This window comes from Morus notabilis, unplaced genomic scaffold (assembly GCF_000414095.1).
Source record: "Morus notabilis unplaced genomic scaffold, ASM41409v2 Scaffold985, whole genome shotgun sequence".
NCBI classification, from domain to species: domain Eukaryota; kingdom Viridiplantae; phylum Streptophyta; class Magnoliopsida; order Rosales; family Moraceae; genus Morus; species Morus notabilis.
This window is the reverse complement of record NW_010356679.1, coordinates 164,475-184,445: the sequence shown is the minus strand read 5'-3', so window position 1 is coordinate 184,445 and position 19,971 is coordinate 164,475. Positions and strand designations below refer to the sequence as shown.

At 39.4% G+C, this 19,971-nt stretch overlaps 1 protein-coding gene across 1 annotated transcript; it reads right to left on the bottom strand.

Moving 5' to 3' along the window:
- Positions 1 to 5,791: 5,791 nt before the first annotated feature.
- LOC21399203 (zinc finger CCCH domain-containing protein 5) lies at positions 5,792 to 19,593 on the bottom strand. The gene is made up of 9 exons (XM_024170042.1): positions 19,037 to 19,593; positions 18,565 to 18,720; positions 18,318 to 18,452; positions 17,903 to 18,061; positions 15,803 to 15,895; positions 14,992 to 15,108; positions 13,794 to 13,868; positions 8,279 to 8,502; positions 5,792 to 7,215 (listed from the first exon to the last, which is right to left on the bottom strand). The coding sequence occupies exons 1-9, from the start codon at positions 19,436 to 19,438 to the stop codon at positions 6,144 to 6,146; spliced, it is 2,433 nt and encodes an 810-aa protein (XP_024025810.1). The 5' UTR covers positions 19,439 to 19,593; the 3' UTR covers positions 5,792 to 6,143.
- Between the last annotated feature and the right edge of the window lie 378 nt (positions 19,594 to 19,971).

Here is a 19,971-nt window from a genome sequence, read left to right as displayed (position 1 = left end):
CCCCCCCCCCCCCTTCGTTTTTGTTAGATGCTAGTTGTTGTATGACGATCGCTCTATGGCCCTTTTTTCATTTTGTACTTATCTTTTTCTAAATTCATTTTAAAAGGCTAGTCATTTTTTTCAGTTTTTTTGTTTCATTTTCTATAAAGTTGGATTGACTTTTTATTTATACATGAAAACCATTATTAGTTACCAATTTATTTTCTTAGCAAAGATATATTTTCATCAATTATAGTGGAAGCACACCGAAGACTCTATAGTAGACGTACCCTCAGTTATCAAGGGAAACACTATAAATCTCTTATATCTCTGTCTCTTATTTACTTTTTTCTACTTTAATTATATGCTACATGATTCTAACTATCTGCTTAGTACGGATTCGGTCATTGGCCTCATACAAATTCAACTTATTTGCCCTCCACAGTTTGGCGCCCACCGTGGGGCCATAGCTGCAAATTCAAACACTTCTCCTGTGACAGACGTGAAGAATGACGAGAACAGGCCTCCCACTAATCCAGCAGCCAGAGGGACAGAGACATGCCAGCAGACTGACGACCAGCTACTGGCCGACTGGTGCCACAGATAGGAAAAGAGTGATTTGCAAATCACTGAGCTGATTACGGAGAACAAGGAATTATAGAGACGATTTTTCAACCCTTTGGCTTTTTTCACGCAGCCACCATAAAGCACTGGGATCAACAGAACCACTCCCCAACTCGCCAGCACGTTGACTTTCTTGAATGGATCTCAGCCGGCTACAGCTTACACGCCGTTCAGCCCGCTCCATTCCATGGCGCTCACCACGCCTCCAGCCGTCACGGCTGCTGGGCAGCCGAATCCACCAGCGAGCGGCTCATCCAACGACCCGCCCGAGTGGCAAACCACAATTCAGGCTATAGAGAGGCGTTTGCTTCAAACTCTCGGCTATCAAGCCCATTATGAAGATGCTCTTGATGAAGTGGAGCAAACACTGTTCACTTAAATGGTCACGGACGTGGTCCTCCCGCTGAAGTTCCACACTCCGGCCCAATCGAAATTCGACGGCACCAGTGACCCACAGGAGCACATATGTCAATACAAGCAGATCATGCAAGGAACTAGCGTGCAGAAGGAGTTAAAAGACGCCATCTTTTGTGAGGTCTTCCCTCAAAGCCTCAAGGGACTCGCATTAAAGTGGTTTGTGCAACTACCGCCGAGAACAATTGGCACGTTCAAGGAGATGACGAAGATTTTCATGGCAAATTACTCCATCAATTTGCATACCAAGACAAACCCTGAGGAGCTCTTTTCCATCGTCCAACAACCCGACGAGCCGCTTCGCAATTATTTCAAGCGGTTCACCAAGGGAGTCAACTCGATCCTCGGTTGCAAAGATGTAGTTGTCATTTGCGCCCTTAAAAAGGGACTACTGCCAGATTCACCGCTTGTCGAAGATTTGTGTAATCGGTGACCGAACGCGATCACCGAGGCGTTTACCCAAGCCCAAGGTCAGATCCAGGCCGAAGAACTTTAGCCGTCCACGGGCCGTGACCTATACCGCTCCACTCGCCGCAACCACCTTCACACGGGTGAAACAAGGAACGACAGTCGACTTGCCAGAAGCGAACGGGCAACTAGCCAAATGAGTCGCGAATTAGAGAACCACTCGAAGGAAGAATCAAGGAGCAGGTCCCACTCGCTCACAGACGAAACGAGGAGTGGCTACCGACTGGCCAGAGAAATCAAGCAACTGACCACACTAGTGGCAGGTCAAACAGTCGCTTGAGCAGCCGATCGCCGCAAGGAACGCACTACACCTGAGGAAATAGTACATTTGAAGATCGGCCTCTCGGCCACGCGCGGCTCCTCCAACGAGCCGCCCTTCTCCTTTTTTCTTACACGCCCTTTTTCTTTTTCTGTCTTTCGCATTTTTCGCATTCCATGAAAGTTGGATTGACTTTTTATTTATACATGAAAACCATTATTAGTTACCAATTTATTTTCTTAGCAAAGATATATTTTCATCAATTATAGTGGAAGCACACCGAAGACTCTATAGTAGACGTACCCTCAGTTATCAAGGGAAACACTATAAATCTCTTATATTTCTGTCTCTTATTTACTTTTTTCTACTTTAATTATATGCTACATGATTCTAACTATCTATTTAGTACGGATTCGGTCATTGGCCTCATACAAATTCAACTGATTTGCCCTCCACAGTTTGGCGCCCACCGTGGGGCCATAGCTGCAAATTCAAACACTTCTCCTGTGACAGACGTGAAGAATGACGAGAACAGGCCTCCCACTAATCCAGCAGCCAGAGGGACAGAGACATGCCAGCAGACTGACGACCAGCTACTGGCCGACTGGTGCCACAGATAGGAAAAGAGTGATTTGCAAATCACTGAGCTGATTACGGAGAACAAGGAATTATAGAGACGATTTTTCAACCCTTTGGCTTTTTTCACGCAGCCACCATAAAGCACTGGGATCAACAGAACCACTCCCCAACTCGCCAGCACGTTGACTTTCTTGAATGGATCTCAGCCGGCTACAGCTTACACGCCGTTCAGCCCGCTCCATTCCATGGCGCTCACCACGCCTCCAGCCGTCACGGCTGCTGGGCAGCCGAATCCACCAGCGAGCGGCTCATCCAACGACCCGCCCGAGTGGCAAACCACAATTCAGGCTATAGAGAGGCGTTTGCTTCAAACTCTCGGCTATCAAGCCCATTATGAAGATGCTCTTGATGAAGTGGAGCAAACACTGTTCAAGTAAATGGTCACGGACGTGGTCCTCCCGCTGAAGTTCCACACTCCGGCCCAATCGAAATTCGACGGCAGCAGTGACCCACAGGAGCACATATGTCAATACAAGCAGATCATGCAAGGAACTAGCGTGCAGGAGTTAAAAGACGCCATCTTTTGTGAGGTCTTCCCTCAAAGCCTCAAGGGACTCGCATTAAAGTGGTTTGTGCAACTACCGCCGAGAACAATTGGCACGTTCAAGGAGATGACGAAGATTTTCATGGCAAATTACTCCATCAATTTGCATACCAAGACAAACCCTGAAGAGCTCTTTTCCATCGTCCAACAACCCAACGAGCCGCTTCGCAATTATTTCAAGCGGTTCACCAAGGGAGTCAACTCGATCCTCGGTTGCAAAGATGTAGTTGTCATTTGCGCCTTTAAAAAGGGACTACTGCCAGATTCACCGCTTGTCGAAGATTTGTGTAATCGGTGACCGAACGCGATCACCGAGGCGTTTGCCTGAGCCCAAGGTCAGATCCAGGCCGAAGAACTTTAGCCGTCCACGGGCCGTGACCTATACCGCTCTACTCGCCGCAACCACCTTCACACGGGTGAAACAAGGAACGACAGTCGACTTGCCAGAAGCGAACGGGCAACTAGCCAAACGAGTCGCGAATTAGAGAACCACTCGAAGGAAGAATCAAGGAGCAGGTCCCACTCGCTCACAGACGAAACGAGGAGTGGCTACCGACTGGCTAGAGAAATCAAGCAACTGACCACACTAGTGGCAGGTCAAACAGTCGCTTGAGCAGCCGATCGCCGCAAGGAATGCACTACACCTGAGGAAATAGTACATTTGAAGATCGGCCTCTCGGCCACGCGCGGCTCCTCCAACGAGCCGCCCAATTTCTCCTTTTTTCTTACACGCCCTTTTTCTTTTTCTGTCTTTCGCATTTTTCACATTCCATGAGCAGCTAGGACGTAATAATCGAACTACGCTCCAAGCTTGATCCTTAACCATGGATACGTAGGCAGCTCGTACAAGACTAACGAGTCCAACCTGAATTTTTATTAAAATCCATTTTCCCCACTTCTCTTTGATACACCCTACAGAGAAAGAATTTACGAGCCGGTCACAGCTAATGAGCTGCTCACGCCTCACGAACTTCTGTCAGCTCTCCAACCGCTCACATCTAACAAAGACCCTACAATAGACCTACCCTGGATTATCAGAGAAACCGTTATAAATATCTTGTGTCTTTATCTCTGATTTACTTTTTTCCGCTTTAATTATTTGCTACACGATACTAACTCTCTGCTTAATTTGGATTCAGTCATTGGCCTCGTACAAATTCAACTACAGATTTTGCCCCCTACAATAAGCAACCAAACTAAACAAATTTTTAAGAAAAAACTAAGCGTTATTATCATGATGGTGTCGAGAGGACAGTGGAAAGTTGCCCGTAATGAAGCTAGTACATGGTATGAGGATCGCAGCAAAGATGCCCGGCAAAAAATAAAATAAAATAAAATAAAAAAGGTGCTCCCAGGGGGCATGCTATGACGAGCAAGGGCCGAAGGCAGGGGACAAGGCCAGGTGGGATTGCGATAAGATGAGTCGATGTGGGATGTAAAAGCGATTAGTGCTTCACAAAGACCGTTTGGTTTTGTTTATGACATTTTATTATTTTTATTAGGCTTATTAGCACTTTGGAAAATTTTTGAAAATACTTCTTGAAATGGAACATTTTTTTATTTCTACCACTTAACATTAGTTCATATATTTCTACCTTTTAGATTAGAATTAGTTAAGTGTAGAGTTTTTTTAAAAAGAATACTTTTAATAAGTCGGGTACTTATGAGATAGAATCTGTAATTTTTTCTAGCACTTTTTAGTCCCTAACTTATAAGCGTTGTGGACCAACGGTGTCAAATTACTTCCCTAACTTCAAAAAACTTGGGCTAAAAATTGTTTGCTGAGTGAAGGAATGACCACCCAGCTCAATTTTCCTTTAATATAACAATAAAACTAGAGAAAATTATTAAACTTATCTTTACAATGTATGAATTTGGAGTTTTATCATACCCTTAATTAATACATTTTTAATTAATATAATTATTTGATTAAAAGAAATATTAATCAGGAATAAGGTAAAAATTCAAAAATACCCTTTTTCTCATATAACTATATTTTGTAAAAATTAAGGATTGGACGTGAAATCTCTATAAAATTTCAAAAATTCTTTGTCAACTTTAGTGGAAAAAACCAAAACAAATTAGAAAACAAGAGTTCAAAAACTAATTTGTCTAAATAAAAAATTTAAAGACCAAAATGACACAATTCTTATAATTGTAGAACTAACAGGAGAAAAAATATATAGAAAATTCCACGATTTCAAATCTCAAGGGCTAATCTCTATAATATCAGATGATTAAATGTTCTTATGAAACTGATGGTTTGAATTTTACTTGATATTTAGACAAACAGTTATGTTTAATATAACGTTTTAGTCATTTTGCACAAAAAAAACTGATGTAGCTATGATGCAGCGCTCAGAAAATTTGACTAAAAGCTCATGGACAGTAAAAGCATACAGAAAAATAGTTTTAAGTTACTGTGCAGCGAGAATGCCAAAATAGGATCACTATTCACAACCATACCAAAACCTTTTAATCAAAGGCTAACAAAGGTAACAAAAGCTGATTAGTTTCCAAGAGTTCGTTTAAAAGTTATACTCAAACTATAATTCTTACTTTTAACGTTTGAAATTCAAATTTTTGTGAGAGAAAAACATTATAGCAAAATCAATTATTTGAGTCTGAATATACAAAAGAAAGGGGCACCAAAATTCCTAAGTGCTTCACTTCTTTGGCCTCCCAATTGTAGAGCGCTTTCCGTACACATTTGCGTATATATAGCAAACTATAATTCTTACTTTTAACGTTTGAAATTCAAATTTTTGTGAGAGGAAAACATTATAACAGAATCAATTATTTGAGTTTGAATATACGAAAAAAACGGGCACCAAAATTCACAAGTGCTTCACTTCTTTGGCCTCCCAATTGTAGAGCGATTTCCGTACACATTTCCGTATATATAACAACAGTGCGCCAGAAAATTGATTCTTCTTCATGTTCATAATCCTCTTACAAAGAATTTTCAAATGTGACCTGGTTTAATATCTCTCTCATCACGTTTATGATAAACTAGATCGTCAATCAGTCCGACTTCTACTGCATTTTCTTTTAGATTCTTTGTCATCCTCAGAATAATCCCTCCCATCCGAGCTATTTCGGTGTCTTCTATGGCTTAATTTACAGCTGCTCCTTGATCTGCGATCGGACTTTCTTTTAGATTTATGATGTTTTAACGCAGTCTCTTCAGATTTTGCAGGATAATCATCTCTTGCTTTACTGGAATAGTATGACTGAATCATATTCAGAATTAGAATCCTTCCCACTAGATTTGTGTCGCCTCTCATAGGAATGCTGTTCAGGATCCCAACGATCCCTTTTTTCAATTTGTACATCGAAATTGTATCTTGAATCAAATCTCTCCTCACATTGACTCGAACAGCTTGAATCACGGCTCCTATCTGATCTTAGATTCTCATCACACGAATCTGCTTTGCTGATATCTCTGCTTGAATGACCCCTCCCATCTTTTAACCTTTTTGCGGGTTCACCGTCATCTGAAAAGGCCAATGCTTCATCCAAATGTCCCCTGATACAACTACCGTTCCTAGCTTCATCGATGTCTAACCACTCATCTCTATTTCCGTTTCTGTCATGGTCATCCCAGAATTTTTCAACTTTTCTGTGCAGTCCCGAGCTCTTCCCCCTGCTACAGTGCCTATTACCATCACTGTCCTTATCCAACATCTCCCTATCAGCATCATGACTCCTGTTCTTGCTGTCCCGATGGTCACCAGGATATCCAGCTTTCTTATGGCTTCTTCTTGAACTGCTACCATGGTATGCTTCACTGTCTCTGCCTTTGTTTCTCATATCTTCATTAACTTCATGATCTCTACTCTCATGATCTCCATAATCATCCAGCTTTTCTGTTTTCCTGTGATATTTCGAGCTTTTCCTGGTACCACCACGGTGCCTTTCCTTCTCTCTCTCCCTAGCAAACCAATCTCCATCAAAATCAGATTCAGGGGTGTTCTTATTATCGCTGTTCTTTCTTGATCTTTTCCTTGTGTAATCATAATATTCATCTCCGCTTATTTGTCCACCATCATCATATGAGTCTTCAGTATCAGTATGATGTTTTCTCTTCCGGTGATGACTTAATTTTGAGCGCATACTCTCTTCGCGTACATCCTCATTGAAAGAACCGATTTCCTCTATACCACTGGTTGTGCACCTAAGTTGATCTGCTTTCCTCTGAACATAATCATCAGGGTTCCTTCTTCTACCTGAACCACTATGTTGCAAGTGACCTGTCTCTCTGGATCCAGATCTTCTTGACCGGTGCCTGAAATAATTTAAGTGAGACTAACAACGACACTTCTAATGCACACAATAGAGAGGCATCGTGAAGGAAGATGAAGTACCCAGCAAGATAAAACACGATATTCAAGCCAAGTTAAAATTAAAAGCAAGATGTCTAAAGAATTCATTTATAAAAGACATCCACATAGAAAAATCGAAGCATGAGATTGTAACATTATACAACATAAAATATCACGAGGAAGCAATTTACCTGTAAATATTAGTGAGTCTTCTGTCACATTACATACTAAAAAGAATTTTATTCGTGAATATTTGTTTGTTCATTGTCCTTTTATTATTCGATTGTTGTTTAGGTTGGTGAGAAAGTTGAAATCAGTTTGGGATTTCTTATGTGGGCCTGCAAGCACTTGTTTCAATTTAATTATTTGAGAGGTTTAAATAAAAAGGCTAGATATGCTGATTTGGAGTTGTGCAGTCCCAGCACTTAGTTGGGCCGTTTAGCTTTAAAGAAATGGAAGCCTTCGGGGGGATCTATGAGTGTTTTGATGAAATGTGGGAAAAACTTAAGTTTTGGGTAGATTTGGGAATCTACTTTGGTAAAAAGTTAAGGAATACGATGTAAGAGTTATCAAGGGAAGGGATTAGATTTCTTTGTCTTAGTTTTGAATATTATTGTCGGAAATGTAGAACTTCCTATCCTATCCTTATTTTTATTCTTTTGTTTTAATGAAATGAGAAAATGTGGTAGATAAAAGTAAAATTTGTACAAAGAAGAAGAGGAGAGTTCCTCTTTGTTGTGGTTCTAAAGAGAATATGTTATAGTTATTTCTTTTTTAACCTTTATCTCACCCAACTACCCCCTTGTACCTTTTGTTTCTCATCAGGAAAAAAAAAAACAAACTTTTTTAACCTTATCAATAAAAGTTCTTTTTTTTCATATTGAAAAGAGAGAGAGAGAGAGAGAGAGCAATGCAAACAGGACAAAACAGACGCAGGGTACTGAATATACTTTGCGAATGTAGTATGTACAACATCCATAAACACAGGTAAAGTGGCAATAGCTAAAAAACAAACTAAAAGCACACCTGTCAGCATCAGCTGTCGATATCTTGCGAGATCTATTTGGCTGATCCAAGTTCTCTGGCACCCTGTGTCTCTCACATGCAGATTCATCACAATATCCGAATAAAAAAGCCATCTTTCTAAACCAATATCTTGGAGGTGGTTTATCGCTATCTGCCCATTCATAGTCTCCTCCAGGATTGCGAAAACAGTGGATGAAATTGCAAGCCATCCCACGGGAACATGTCTGTAAGACATCAAAGGAGAGATTATCAAGCACGCAGAGAGGATGGGCAGCAAAATAGACAAAGGACTTGATCCATTTTTTACTTGGAACAAGTTCTACCACATACAAATCTTAGAAGAAGCAACAATAAGAAAAAGAGGTGAAAGCTCAAACTAATGATCACGAGATCAACGCTGTGGAAGATAATCAGGTATGTGTTCGGAACTCTATATGGAGCCAATTCAATCCTACTTTTTCAGACTGGGCCGGGGGGGGGGGGCAAAATTTTCTGTGAACAATTAGACCCTTTAGAGAGAACTTACCCAGATTTAATTCTAATGAGGTAGCCTATGGATGGGAGCCAACGTTCAAATTGAGATCTCCAGTAATCATATAGAACCCTTTAAAGCGATTTTATCTTCTTTTAATTTTTTCGGAGGAGAGGAATGTTTTGGAAAAGGTGGTGAGAAAAATTCAGATTTTGGATTCTCTTAATCAAGGGACAGAGAGTAGGACCTCGAAAGAGGTTAGGCGAAGGAAGAGCAGGAGGGGTCATCAGGAATTAAAAGGATTGGAGTGGGGATTGAATTACAGAATTAAGACCAGAAAATTGGAAGGTCAGGGAGTCAGCAAGTTAAAATGATTTTGGTCTCTTGGAATGTTAGAGGCATAGGTTCAAGTAATAAGAGGGGTACAATAAAGGATAATTTGAGAGAATTGAAACCGGACATAGTGATATTGCAAGAGACTAAGAGAGAAGTGTTGGAGGAGAGAATGGTGGGGAGTTAATGGAGAGCTAGGTTTAGGAATTGGGTTCATTTACCTTCTATAGGCAGATCAAGGGGTATTTTGGTGATGTGGGATGTTAGAACAATACAAGTGATTGATAATTTGGTGGGATCTTTTACAGTCTCGATTAAGATTGAGAAAGGAGAGGACTTTTGGTGACTAACAGGAGTTTATGGACCAGCTTCATATAAGGAGAGGAAATTTTTATCGGAAGAATTGGTTGGTCTGCAAGTCATTTGTGGGGAAAAGTGGGTGTTAGGAGGAGATTTCAATGTCATTAGATTCACACGTGAGAAATCACCGCCAAAAAGAACAACAAAGAGCATGAGGTTGTTTGATGAGTTTATAAGAGAGGGGAGGCTAAGGGATATTGCATTATCAAATGCCCAATTCACTTGGAGTAATTTTAGAGAGGATGTGGTGGAGTGTAGGTTGGATAGATTTTATTATCTCCGGAGTGGGAAGAAGTTTTCCCCTTGGTTAGGCAATCGGTAGGTTGTAGAACGTTCTCAGACCATTGGCTGTTAGTTCTTGATCCTAACCCGGTAGAGTGGGGGCAAATTCCTTTTAGATTCGAAAACGTGTGATTGGATCATCCAAAATTCTTGGAGTTTTTCAAGGAGAAATGGGCAGCCGTGATGCTGGAGGGATGGTAAGGATGCAAATTTTATAAGAGGCTGAGAAAATTGAATGTTTTCTTGAAGGATTCGAATAGAGAAGTTTTTGGTGATTTGAGGAGCATAAAAAGTGACTGGCAAAAATTGATTTTTTAGATGGAAGAGAGGAGGATCGAGGCTTAGATGAGAGGGAGAGGGCTGAAAGAAGATTATTGAGGAATTCACTTGAGGAAGTAATTTACAAGGAATCGGTTTTATGGAATCAAAAAATGAAATCCCAGTGGGTGAAAGGAGACACAAATTCAAAATTGTTCCACAATTTGGTCAATAATAGGAGAATAAGAGTGTGATAACTAGAATTGAGAAGGATGATGGGGTGATTGTGGACAACACCGATGCCATTGTGAATGAGATATCTGCATATTATGAGAATTTGTATAAGGAAGATTCGGAGGTAGAAAGGAGTTTCGAAGGGATTGAGTGGCAGCCAATAGAAGCCAAGAGAGCTAGGTGGCTTGAAAGGCCGTTTGAAGAGAAGGAGATTAGAGAAGCGGTTTTCTCTTGTGATATGTGTTAGTTTACCAATCTATCCTAAAAGCTTAATCTATTAGGAGGAGATGCGCCAACAATAGTTTTATACTTTAACACTCCCCCTCACGTGTGGGGTGGACAATGGGCAATCATGTGGGTAAATTAATTAGAAAGCCCAACACGTGAATATTTAAGCCCGAGATATATTAAAAACCCAACACATGATGACAATTTAAATGGGGATAAAGAATGCAATTACGGGGGTTTGAACTCAAGACCTCCCTCTCTGATACCATGTTAGTTTACCAATCCATCCCAAAAGCTTTAGCTATTAGGAGTTGGGCCAACAATAGTTTTATACTTTAACAATATGAATAAATCCTTGAGACCGGACGGATTTTCAATGGGATTCTACCAAAAGAGTTGGGAGATTGTGAAAGGAGATTTGAGGAAAGTGCTGGAGGATTTTTTCGAGAAGGGGGTGGTGAACCGGAACACAAACCATACATTTTTATGCCTTATCCCGAAAAAAGAGGATTCTAGAAAAGTGAAAGACTTTAGATGAATAGTTTGGTCTCGAGTCTTTACAAAATCATTGCAAAGGCATTGGCAGATCGGTTGAAGCAAGTCTTGGAGAGTACACTATCATAGAGTCAAAAGTGCCGTTATCAAAGGAAGGTAAATTTTAGATGGGGTGTTGATTGCGAATGAGGTTGTGGAGGAATATAGAGTAGAAGGAAAGTAGGGGCTGGTTTTTAAGCTAGATTTTGAGAAAGCCTATGATCATGTAAAATGGTCTTTTCTAAGGCAATCGATGGAGAGAAAAGGGTTTGGTCAAAAATGGATTGGATGGATTATGGGCTGTCTTAGTTCAGCTAATTTTTCAATCCTAATTAACAGAAAACCAAGGGGCAGGTTTGGGGCCTCAAGAGGATTAAGATAAGGTGACCCTCTATCCCCTTTTTCTGTTCACAATAGTGGTGGATGGCTTAAGTAGATTGATGGATAAGGCGGAGAATTCGGAGGTTATCAAAGGCTACAAGATTATTAGGGAACAAATTGGTGTTTCTCACCTTCAATTTGCGGATGATACCTTGCTATTCTTGGATCCATCGAGAGAAAACTTCAATAACATAGTGACTATTCTCAAATTTTTCTCTATTTGTTCGGGATTAAAAATTAACATGGGAAGAGTACATTAAATGGAATAAATGTGGAGGAAGAAGAAATCCATAATTTGGCCTTGGAGTTAGGACGTGAGGTGGGGTCTTGGCCGATGAAGTATTTAGGCTTACCCTTGGGAGGCAACCCCTTGGCTAAAGAATTTTGGGATCCGGTGGTAGAGAAGATCTCTAAGAGACTTGATAATTGGAAGAAGGAATTTTTATCAAGGGTTGGGAGGTTAACTCTAATTCAGTCGATATTGTCTAGCATTCCAATTTATTACCTATCTCTCTTTAGAATCCTGGTGGCAGTAGCAAAGGAGATTGAAGATCGGATGAGATGTTTTCTTTGGGATGGATTAGAGGAGAAAGAAAAGGTGGATAATCTTGTGGATTGGAAAGTAGTCTCTTTGGGCAAGAAAGAAGGGGGTCTGGATATAAAAAATTTGTTGAAGAAGAATCAGGCTTTATTAGGTAAGTGGCAATGGAGGTTTCCCCAAGAACAAGGTTCTCTGTGGCTATGATTATTAGAAGTAAGTAAGGGTTGCAATCTAACGGCTTGGACTCTAATCTGGTAAGGAGAGGCATTCATAGGAATCTGTTAAGCTCCGAGCCACAGTTAGTTGAATTATGACAAAATCAGAAGGACACTAACAGGAAAACTTGATTGAATTAATGGCGGAAGTTGGTTACAGAAAGAATATGGGGATATTCGAGAGATCCCTTGCTCTCCCTAACTTTCTTCTCTCAGAAGTTTCACAAACTGAATGAATGCTTCCTTATTCTACCACTGTTCTATTTATACTCACTATCCCTTATTACTCTCACCAAACCCAAGGACTAACTAACTATTAACCACTTGCTGACTCAGCCACACCCTCCTTTCTTTCCTCGAGTGCCCCCTCCACCTCAGCAACCCCTTGAGTTGTCCCCCCACTTGCACTTCCCATTCCACTTCCTTCAGCTCTTCCTTCAGCTCCCGACCTTGTCACGTAGTGGTGTGCTTCCTTCGAGCATACGTATAACACACAGGGGGCTTATCAGAATCCTTGGAAATCAATATCTCCAAGTCTAAATTCATTTCTTGAGCGGGTGAAATGGAAGGTGGGAGATGGAAGCATTATGAGATTTTGGGAAGACAAATGGTGTAGTGATCAGCCTTTTGCAATCACTTTTCCAAGGCTTTTTAGTCTTAAAAATGACAAGGAGGTGAAAATAAAAGAGGTTTTTGTCTGTAGGTGATAATTCTGTTGTAAATTGGAACTTTGGTCTTCGTCGAAATCTCAATGAAAGAGAACATGATCAGCTCTTAAATTCGTTGCAGGTTTTGGGGAATCTTTCTCCAAATCCTTCCCGGGGGTGGGGGTGGAGTTGTCCGAATCTGGGAAGGGAATTCAAATGGGTTTTCATGTAATTCTTTCTTTCAATCCTTGATAAAAAATCCAAATAATCCTCGGTTTGAACCTTTTAAATCAGTCTGGAAATCTCGTGCTCCATATAGGGTTAAGGTGTTTGCCTGGTTGTTTTTCATAGAAAGTTGAATACTTGTGATTTAGTGCAAAGAAAACGCCCTAATATAGCCTTGTCTCCTAGCTGGTGTGTTATGTGTAAAGGCAGTTCTGAAATGGTAGATCATTTCTTTCTGCATTGTGAGTTGGCTAGGAAGCTGTGGTGTAAAGTTTTGGAAGCAGCTGCTACTCCTTGGTCTTTTCCTGTGTAAAGTAACTCTATACTGGTGGAGAATTTTTTCGGTTTTGGGAGGGAGAGAAAAACCAAGACAATTTGGAGAGCTTTGATTCTAGCTATTTTATGGGTCATCTGGATAGAGAGAAATCATAGAATCTTTAAGGATAAGGAGATGTCTTTCGAAGATCTTTTTGATGATAAGGCAAAATTTCTTGTGTCGTTGTGGTCATCAACAGATTCCTCTTTTAAACATTTCCCACTTTGTTTGATAGTTCTAAGTTGGGAGGATATTCTAAAGAGGATGGGAACTTAGTTTTTGGTATCTGTTTTTGGTTTCAAGTTTCAGTATTTCTCAATTGTAATATTTTTATTTTTTCCTTGATGGAATCCTCTTCCATCTCGAACCTTATCTTGTAATTTTTTCGTTGAATGAAGTTTCCAGTTTCTTATCAAAAAGAAAAAGATGTGAAAGAACATCAAGTACAACCTTGAATAAAAGTGAGAGAAGTGTAAGGATTGTTTGTACCTTGAACCTTGACTTCATATACTCTCCACATATTGCAACCTTCCATCTGGTTATGTTGACAAATTCACAATTTATCTGCAGGAAGCATCAAAATGAATAAACCGGCCACAAAGGCTAGTTTGCAACACTTAAAGGAATGATGGGAAAACTCAAAAAGGAAATCAGAATACTGTTATTAACATCCTAGAGCCGTCCCATGGATTTTCTTCAGAGTTGAGGTAGATAGGGTAATTGTGGTATAGTTTCTCTAATGAACTAAATCAGATACGAGTAATGCCTAGAAACTCTACAGATCTGTTTGTGTAAGAGTAGTTTTTAAAGGTAGCAATGACCCTCAAGCCAAGCTTGATTTGTGGTACAGCTATGGCTACATATTAAACAATCTAGTGTCCAGACCCAAGTCATCTTCAACAATTTCAACCTCTCAATTAATCAATTCTTAGATCAAGAATATGTCATCATACACAACCACCACTCATCTCCAATAAATCAAAAGTAATCACATCTCCAGAACTACCATATCCTTGACCTCATAAAAGGAACAAAGCCTTCTCGTCACTAGTAAAACTCTGTTCAAAAACTTCTCCCCCCACTTGAGGCTAGAACTAGAGTAATGCCTACTTCCATAGTCTTCAAATATTCAAGAAAAATTTTTAGGCACGAATTTCTATGGAATGACCATGAAAAACTTGAACTTTGAAAATTCCTAAGGATGGCAGCTAGCACTGTCATATGAAGCATGAAAACATAAGAGGCAGCTCTCCATATTCTTTAAGTGATTTAATCATTGACACCATCAGGAGGTTAAACTCTCCACACAGCTCTCTGCTAAAAAAAGACTAGTATAGCAGGCATTCTTATATTATACCACTTATATGGTCATTGACACGATTAAAGAGGTCGACTTCTCATACAACTACTGAGAAAGAGCAAAGTATCAAAAATACCGATAAAATAACGAAAGATTTTTGCTGGACAAGCAAAAACAAAACCAAACAAACAAATAAGGGAGCAGAAAACACAGCAAGAAGACAAGAAATTTGGGTACATGCTGCAACAAAAGGAAACATAGGACGCCGTATTTTGAGCAAAGGATAAGAGCTTAAAAAAAGCAAGTGTGCGCATCAAAGGTATTTATATGGAAAAACGTAACAACTGACAGAATGCAGTATTTTGGATTCTCACACACTACCAATACCTGTTTTCCGGCAAAGAAGCGACCGTTGATATAATGATGTGCAAGAACAGCAGAATCCAATGACTTAAAGTGCACATACACATTTCCTCGCAGGTGGGATGACCCATTTCTACACACCTGGTACAGAATTCATTATTACCCTAAGATTACATGAAGAGAAACAATAGGGTAGAAGCAAGAAACAATCTCCAGGATCCTTATTGCCACTATAACTGCTTTAAGTATTCTCTTGTATGAATATTTACTGCATATACTTCTTGAAAATAAAAAAGGGGAAATCTCCAACTTGCTCAAGATGGTAAAAACCAAATGCATGTCATATTTTCAAATTCACATCCTATAAATTTTGAAAAACAAGATTATCTAACTGCACGGTTACAATCATGTGGTCAGTGAAAGACTGCAAAAACAGTTAAATTTTGAAGCAAGCAAACATTAATTTATAAAGTTGGTTACATTTGGCAAAAAGTTGGTTCCTATTTTTTATGGGAAGGAATTAAATTCCATAGGTAAAAGGTGGGAGATAAGCTCCCCCTTATCAAGGAACTTAATTCCTCATTTGTTGGTGGGGCCCACCTCATTCAATTCCCAAAAAGGAATATAAACACAAGAATATAAAATATGGGATTTCTTTCCTGAAATTGAATTCCTAATTAGTAAACACCCCTCTTAGTTTAAAGTGTTTCCAATCCGAAAACATTCAACACATGTAGGTATACGCTATACATGTAGTTGCATGCAAACATTAGATGAAAACTCTTAGAAACGTAGGAAAATCACAGAGCGTGGCGTGGATAAAGCAATTGGAAACCTTGAAATTCACAATTTCCCCAAATTTCAAGAATTCTGTGTGGACATCCTCATAAAATTCTTCATAGCATCGTTCGATCTCCTCATCAGTATGCTGAAAAGAGCAAAACAATAGTGAAAAAATTATTTAAATAGACAGATCATTTTATAATAAGACCAAAGAGACAGCAGGACATAGTATAGAAGATTGAGAAGATTCAATGCAGATGAGTTGTACAGCGTCCTTCAAACATGCTAACAGTATGTTTTATCAGATGTTCAAGGGCTATACAAACAGACAAATCAGCTAAATTTAATAACAAAGATAGGCTTAGCATGGAACTGTACAACAGTTTATCAAGATGTAAAGAAAGAAGCGCTTCATATCCTCCATCAATGCATGTTGACTGTCAGCTCTATTCATTTTTGGAAGACATGAAAATTCGAAGTTCAAAGGAAAAGATGACAACATAATGAATTCCATGATATACAAAAATACAATTACTCGCATGCAAGACTTCTAATTTATCCATTGTACCAAATATCCAATCATGTCAAGGATCAATGCTTTCATAAAGTGGCAAATAAGAACATATATAAGAAAAGGAATAGCATAAAGTTTTTAGGAAAAATAATCCAAAAAAAACAAGCATTTGAAATTGGCAATATAAACAAAATTGATAACTTCACAGTTCTAACCAAAAATATAATATCTATCCTTCGAACTTGGAAGTTGTAGTACATAAAAAGATACAACAAAGCTGACTTGAAATTTTTATCCTAGTAGCAAGCACAAATAACCTCCAAATAGCTACAAATTAAAGATCTACAAATTTGCATGTGCCACTTTTTGTACAATAAAAGACTAGAGAAAAGAGTGTACCCCCATTTCACCCTTATAACCCCTTCAGACTATCTGCTCCAATACGAGGGGTGTCATTGGTAGTATTTGAAATAAAATAAAATAAAATACTAACTTTTTTTTTATACCCAGAAATCCCCCGAACCCACTTTGTGAGCCCAAGTTCGAAACTGGATCCCTCCGCTAAACCCTACAATTTTTGGAAGACAAGAAAGAAATACTAACTTTTTATCGAAAAGATCCCGAAATATTTCCCTTCTTCGACGTGTTTTAAATTAAATAAAACATAACATTCACATACTTGTAAGGGTTCTGCAGAAAATTACAAACCTTTGGAAGTTCTAATCATTATCACCCAAACAGCTCCAATACACCTAGGAGAGTCGATCTCCCGACAAACTACCAACAGTTAAGGAGCACGAATTTGCAGCACAACAAACAGGTGCAGTTACGTATGGTTAAAAAAGTTACAAGTGAGATGAATGTCACGCTACAAACTATAAAAAGACTTACATTTGCAACTGAGTGAATAACAGAAGAAAATATTAGAGTTAAATTTTCTCCTCATAGATACACAAATCAACGAATTATCAGTTAAATTTTCTCCTCATAGATACACAAATCAATGAATTATCAGTTGTATTTACCGCAGCCTAGTACATATAGCCTTATACAAATAGAAATTGTATGCATTCATTATAAAAGATTAGATAGATTGTTGCATAATTAGGTAAGAAAATAATTTGTTCGCGAGATAATATCCTTCTACCAGGAAGAAGATTACATAATTGCCAACTGAACCAAGGTCAAAACCAAGAACCTCCATCGAACTGAATCTTGCAAATGGATCTTATTACTTGACTTGAATTAAGGCAAAGAATAAGCACTCAACCAAAACCCTTTTTTGGAGTTTTTTTTTCTATAGAAAATTCAGGATGAAAAAAAGAGTACAAAGCCTAAAATCAAAAGATACTATGGCAAACAGGAACTTGCATAATCAATATAAACAAGGTACCTATTCAAAACAATAATGAAAACAGCAAGAACCGATGCACGCATGTGCACAAAAAGACAATAAGACAGCCAAAAGGTTTAGCCAAAAGGTTTGGCCACAAACAACTGCTATAGGATACTCAATGAGAGGCACTCTCATCGAGTAATAATAGCATAAGAAAAGAAAGCTTCATACTTAGAATGACATGCAGAAGAATTGCATAGTCATTATCAGGATACAAATCACATAATGCAGCACTAACAGACCTCAAGCCCCTCATCCTGCTCCCAAGCAAGGCCAGGTCCATTGTACATGTTCTTGATAAGCAAAGTGCAGGATTTGTCTGGATAGAAATGAACTCTGCTGCAGCGCTGGCCAAACCGACAAGCTCCAGTTTTTAAATGGAAAGGACAATGAGCTTTATCCTGCAATACATAGACAAACAAAAAGTATGGTTTGGTGCCATGATCCTCCACAGTGATGCCAGCAAACAAAAAATAAGAACAACCAAAGCAGATAAAATCATAAAATTAAGACCAAGACAATAAATAAACCCCTTATTGAGTTAGTTCGGGAAGCAACGGGATTTGGAGAAGCTACATCTTTTTCCTAGTTTCTAATGGACAAGAATAATCCTACAACAGAAATCATAAACAAAATGAGAAGGAATAGAAGAAACACCTGTTCGGTTCCAAAATTTGGCACTTGTTGAGCAACACTATCAATCAAATCCTGTGCTGAAACCAAGGAATTTCTGTACTCAGGAAAAGCTTCAGACTCCGGAGGAAGAGGATTTGACGCAGGTCTATTAGCATCCTGGAAAGGAAAAAAAAATCAAAAAATAATAATAATCAAACATTTGGCCTAATCACAAGAGAAAGCACTCAACCGAGTGACTTTGAAATTAATCAAACATCCATAACCATACCACTTTTTTATCTAATTCTTCAGGTTCCTTCTTCTTCGGAACCCGGATCTTTTTCTTCTTGAAAATTATCTCATTTCCTTGCCAGATAATCTCTGCCGGTCCATCTTCTACATAATCCCAGTCATCACTCTCATTGCCCTCATTTGCATTTTCAACCTTTTCAATCATTTTACAAACAAATAACAGACATTTATCATTTGCGAGAGATCAAATTTCAAAATTAATCCAATAATATAAGAACCAAAGTTCCATAACACCGCAAGCAATCACGAATTACTCCAACTAATTAAGAGCCAGTTAGGGATTTCCATACCTTTACCAGTTTCGTTGCAATCGCTTTTGAAAAACGACTCAAATTTATAATAATTAACGAATGAGTTTGTGCTTAAAAATAACTAAAAATTTGTTTATCCTCCCAAACTTTCCCGTACTTTCTCAGTGACCAAACAGGTGCTCAAAACAAGAATATTACCTGTTCTCTCCGAGATTCTTGATCGAGAGCCTTCCGCTTTCTCTCTTCTTCTTCTTCTTCTTCTTGTTCGATCACTTTCTTCTTCTTCAATTCCATGGCCTCGAGCCAAGCCTTTTCTCTCAACTCGAACTCCTTTCTCTCTCTCTCGGACCTCTCCACCTCTTCCTGCTCCATCAATCTGATCCTCATCTGCTCCTCCGGATCGTTAAGCCTCGCTTCCTCTTCATCTCGCTCCGTTGCAGCAATTTCTCTTCTCGCCTGCTTTCTCTTCATCTTCTTCAATGCCTTCCTCTTCTCTTTCCTACTCATTCCCTTCTCCATAGCTGAACCTGAAGCCTCAGCTTCCGCGTGATTTTCTATTTCTCCTTCTTTTTCTCCCTCTTTGATTATAGATTCTGCCATTGGCTTACCAAAAGTGAAAACGAATAAGACGAGAACTGAGAGAACAGGAATGGAGAGAAAGTTTTCTTGTATTTTCCTTGGGTTTTTGATTGAAAGAGCACGAACTGAAATATCAAGCAGAACCGGGGAGAGAAGATGGTGGCAGAGAAAATTTGACAGAAGAGACCGGAACAAAACAACAATTGAAGATGTAGACCATTTTTTTATAATAAAAAAAAATTTAACGTGTATCTTAGGTGTAAAAAAATGGGCCATATTTTAACCTATATGTATAGATCACTTTAAAAAAAATATCTTCCTCTTTCAGAGTAGAACAAACCGACCCTCCCATCCCTCTTGTCTCTCACCGATGACCACCCTCCCTCTCCGCTTCTCTCTCGCCGACGACCACCCTCCCTATCGACTTCTCTTCGCTGACCAGACCATCCTCCCATCGCCGACCGACCACCCTTCCATCGCTGACCGACCACCCTCTCATCCAACCCCGACCGACCCTCCCTCTCCGATTCTCTCTCGCACCACCCAACCATTGC

Coding starts and splice junctions, on each gene's coding strand:
- LOC21399203 (XM_024170042.1), bottom strand. CDS start 19,438: ATGGCAGAATCTATAATCAAAGAGGGAGAAAAAGAAGGAGAAATAGAA. Junction 15,109..15,802: donor GGGAAATTGTGAATTTCAAG/GTTTCCAATTGC, acceptor ATTCTGTACCAG/GTGTGTAGAAATGGGTCATC. Junction 8,503..13,793: donor ATATGAAGTCAAGGTTCAAG/GTACAAACAATC, acceptor GATGTCTTACAG/ACATGTTCCCGTGGGATGGC.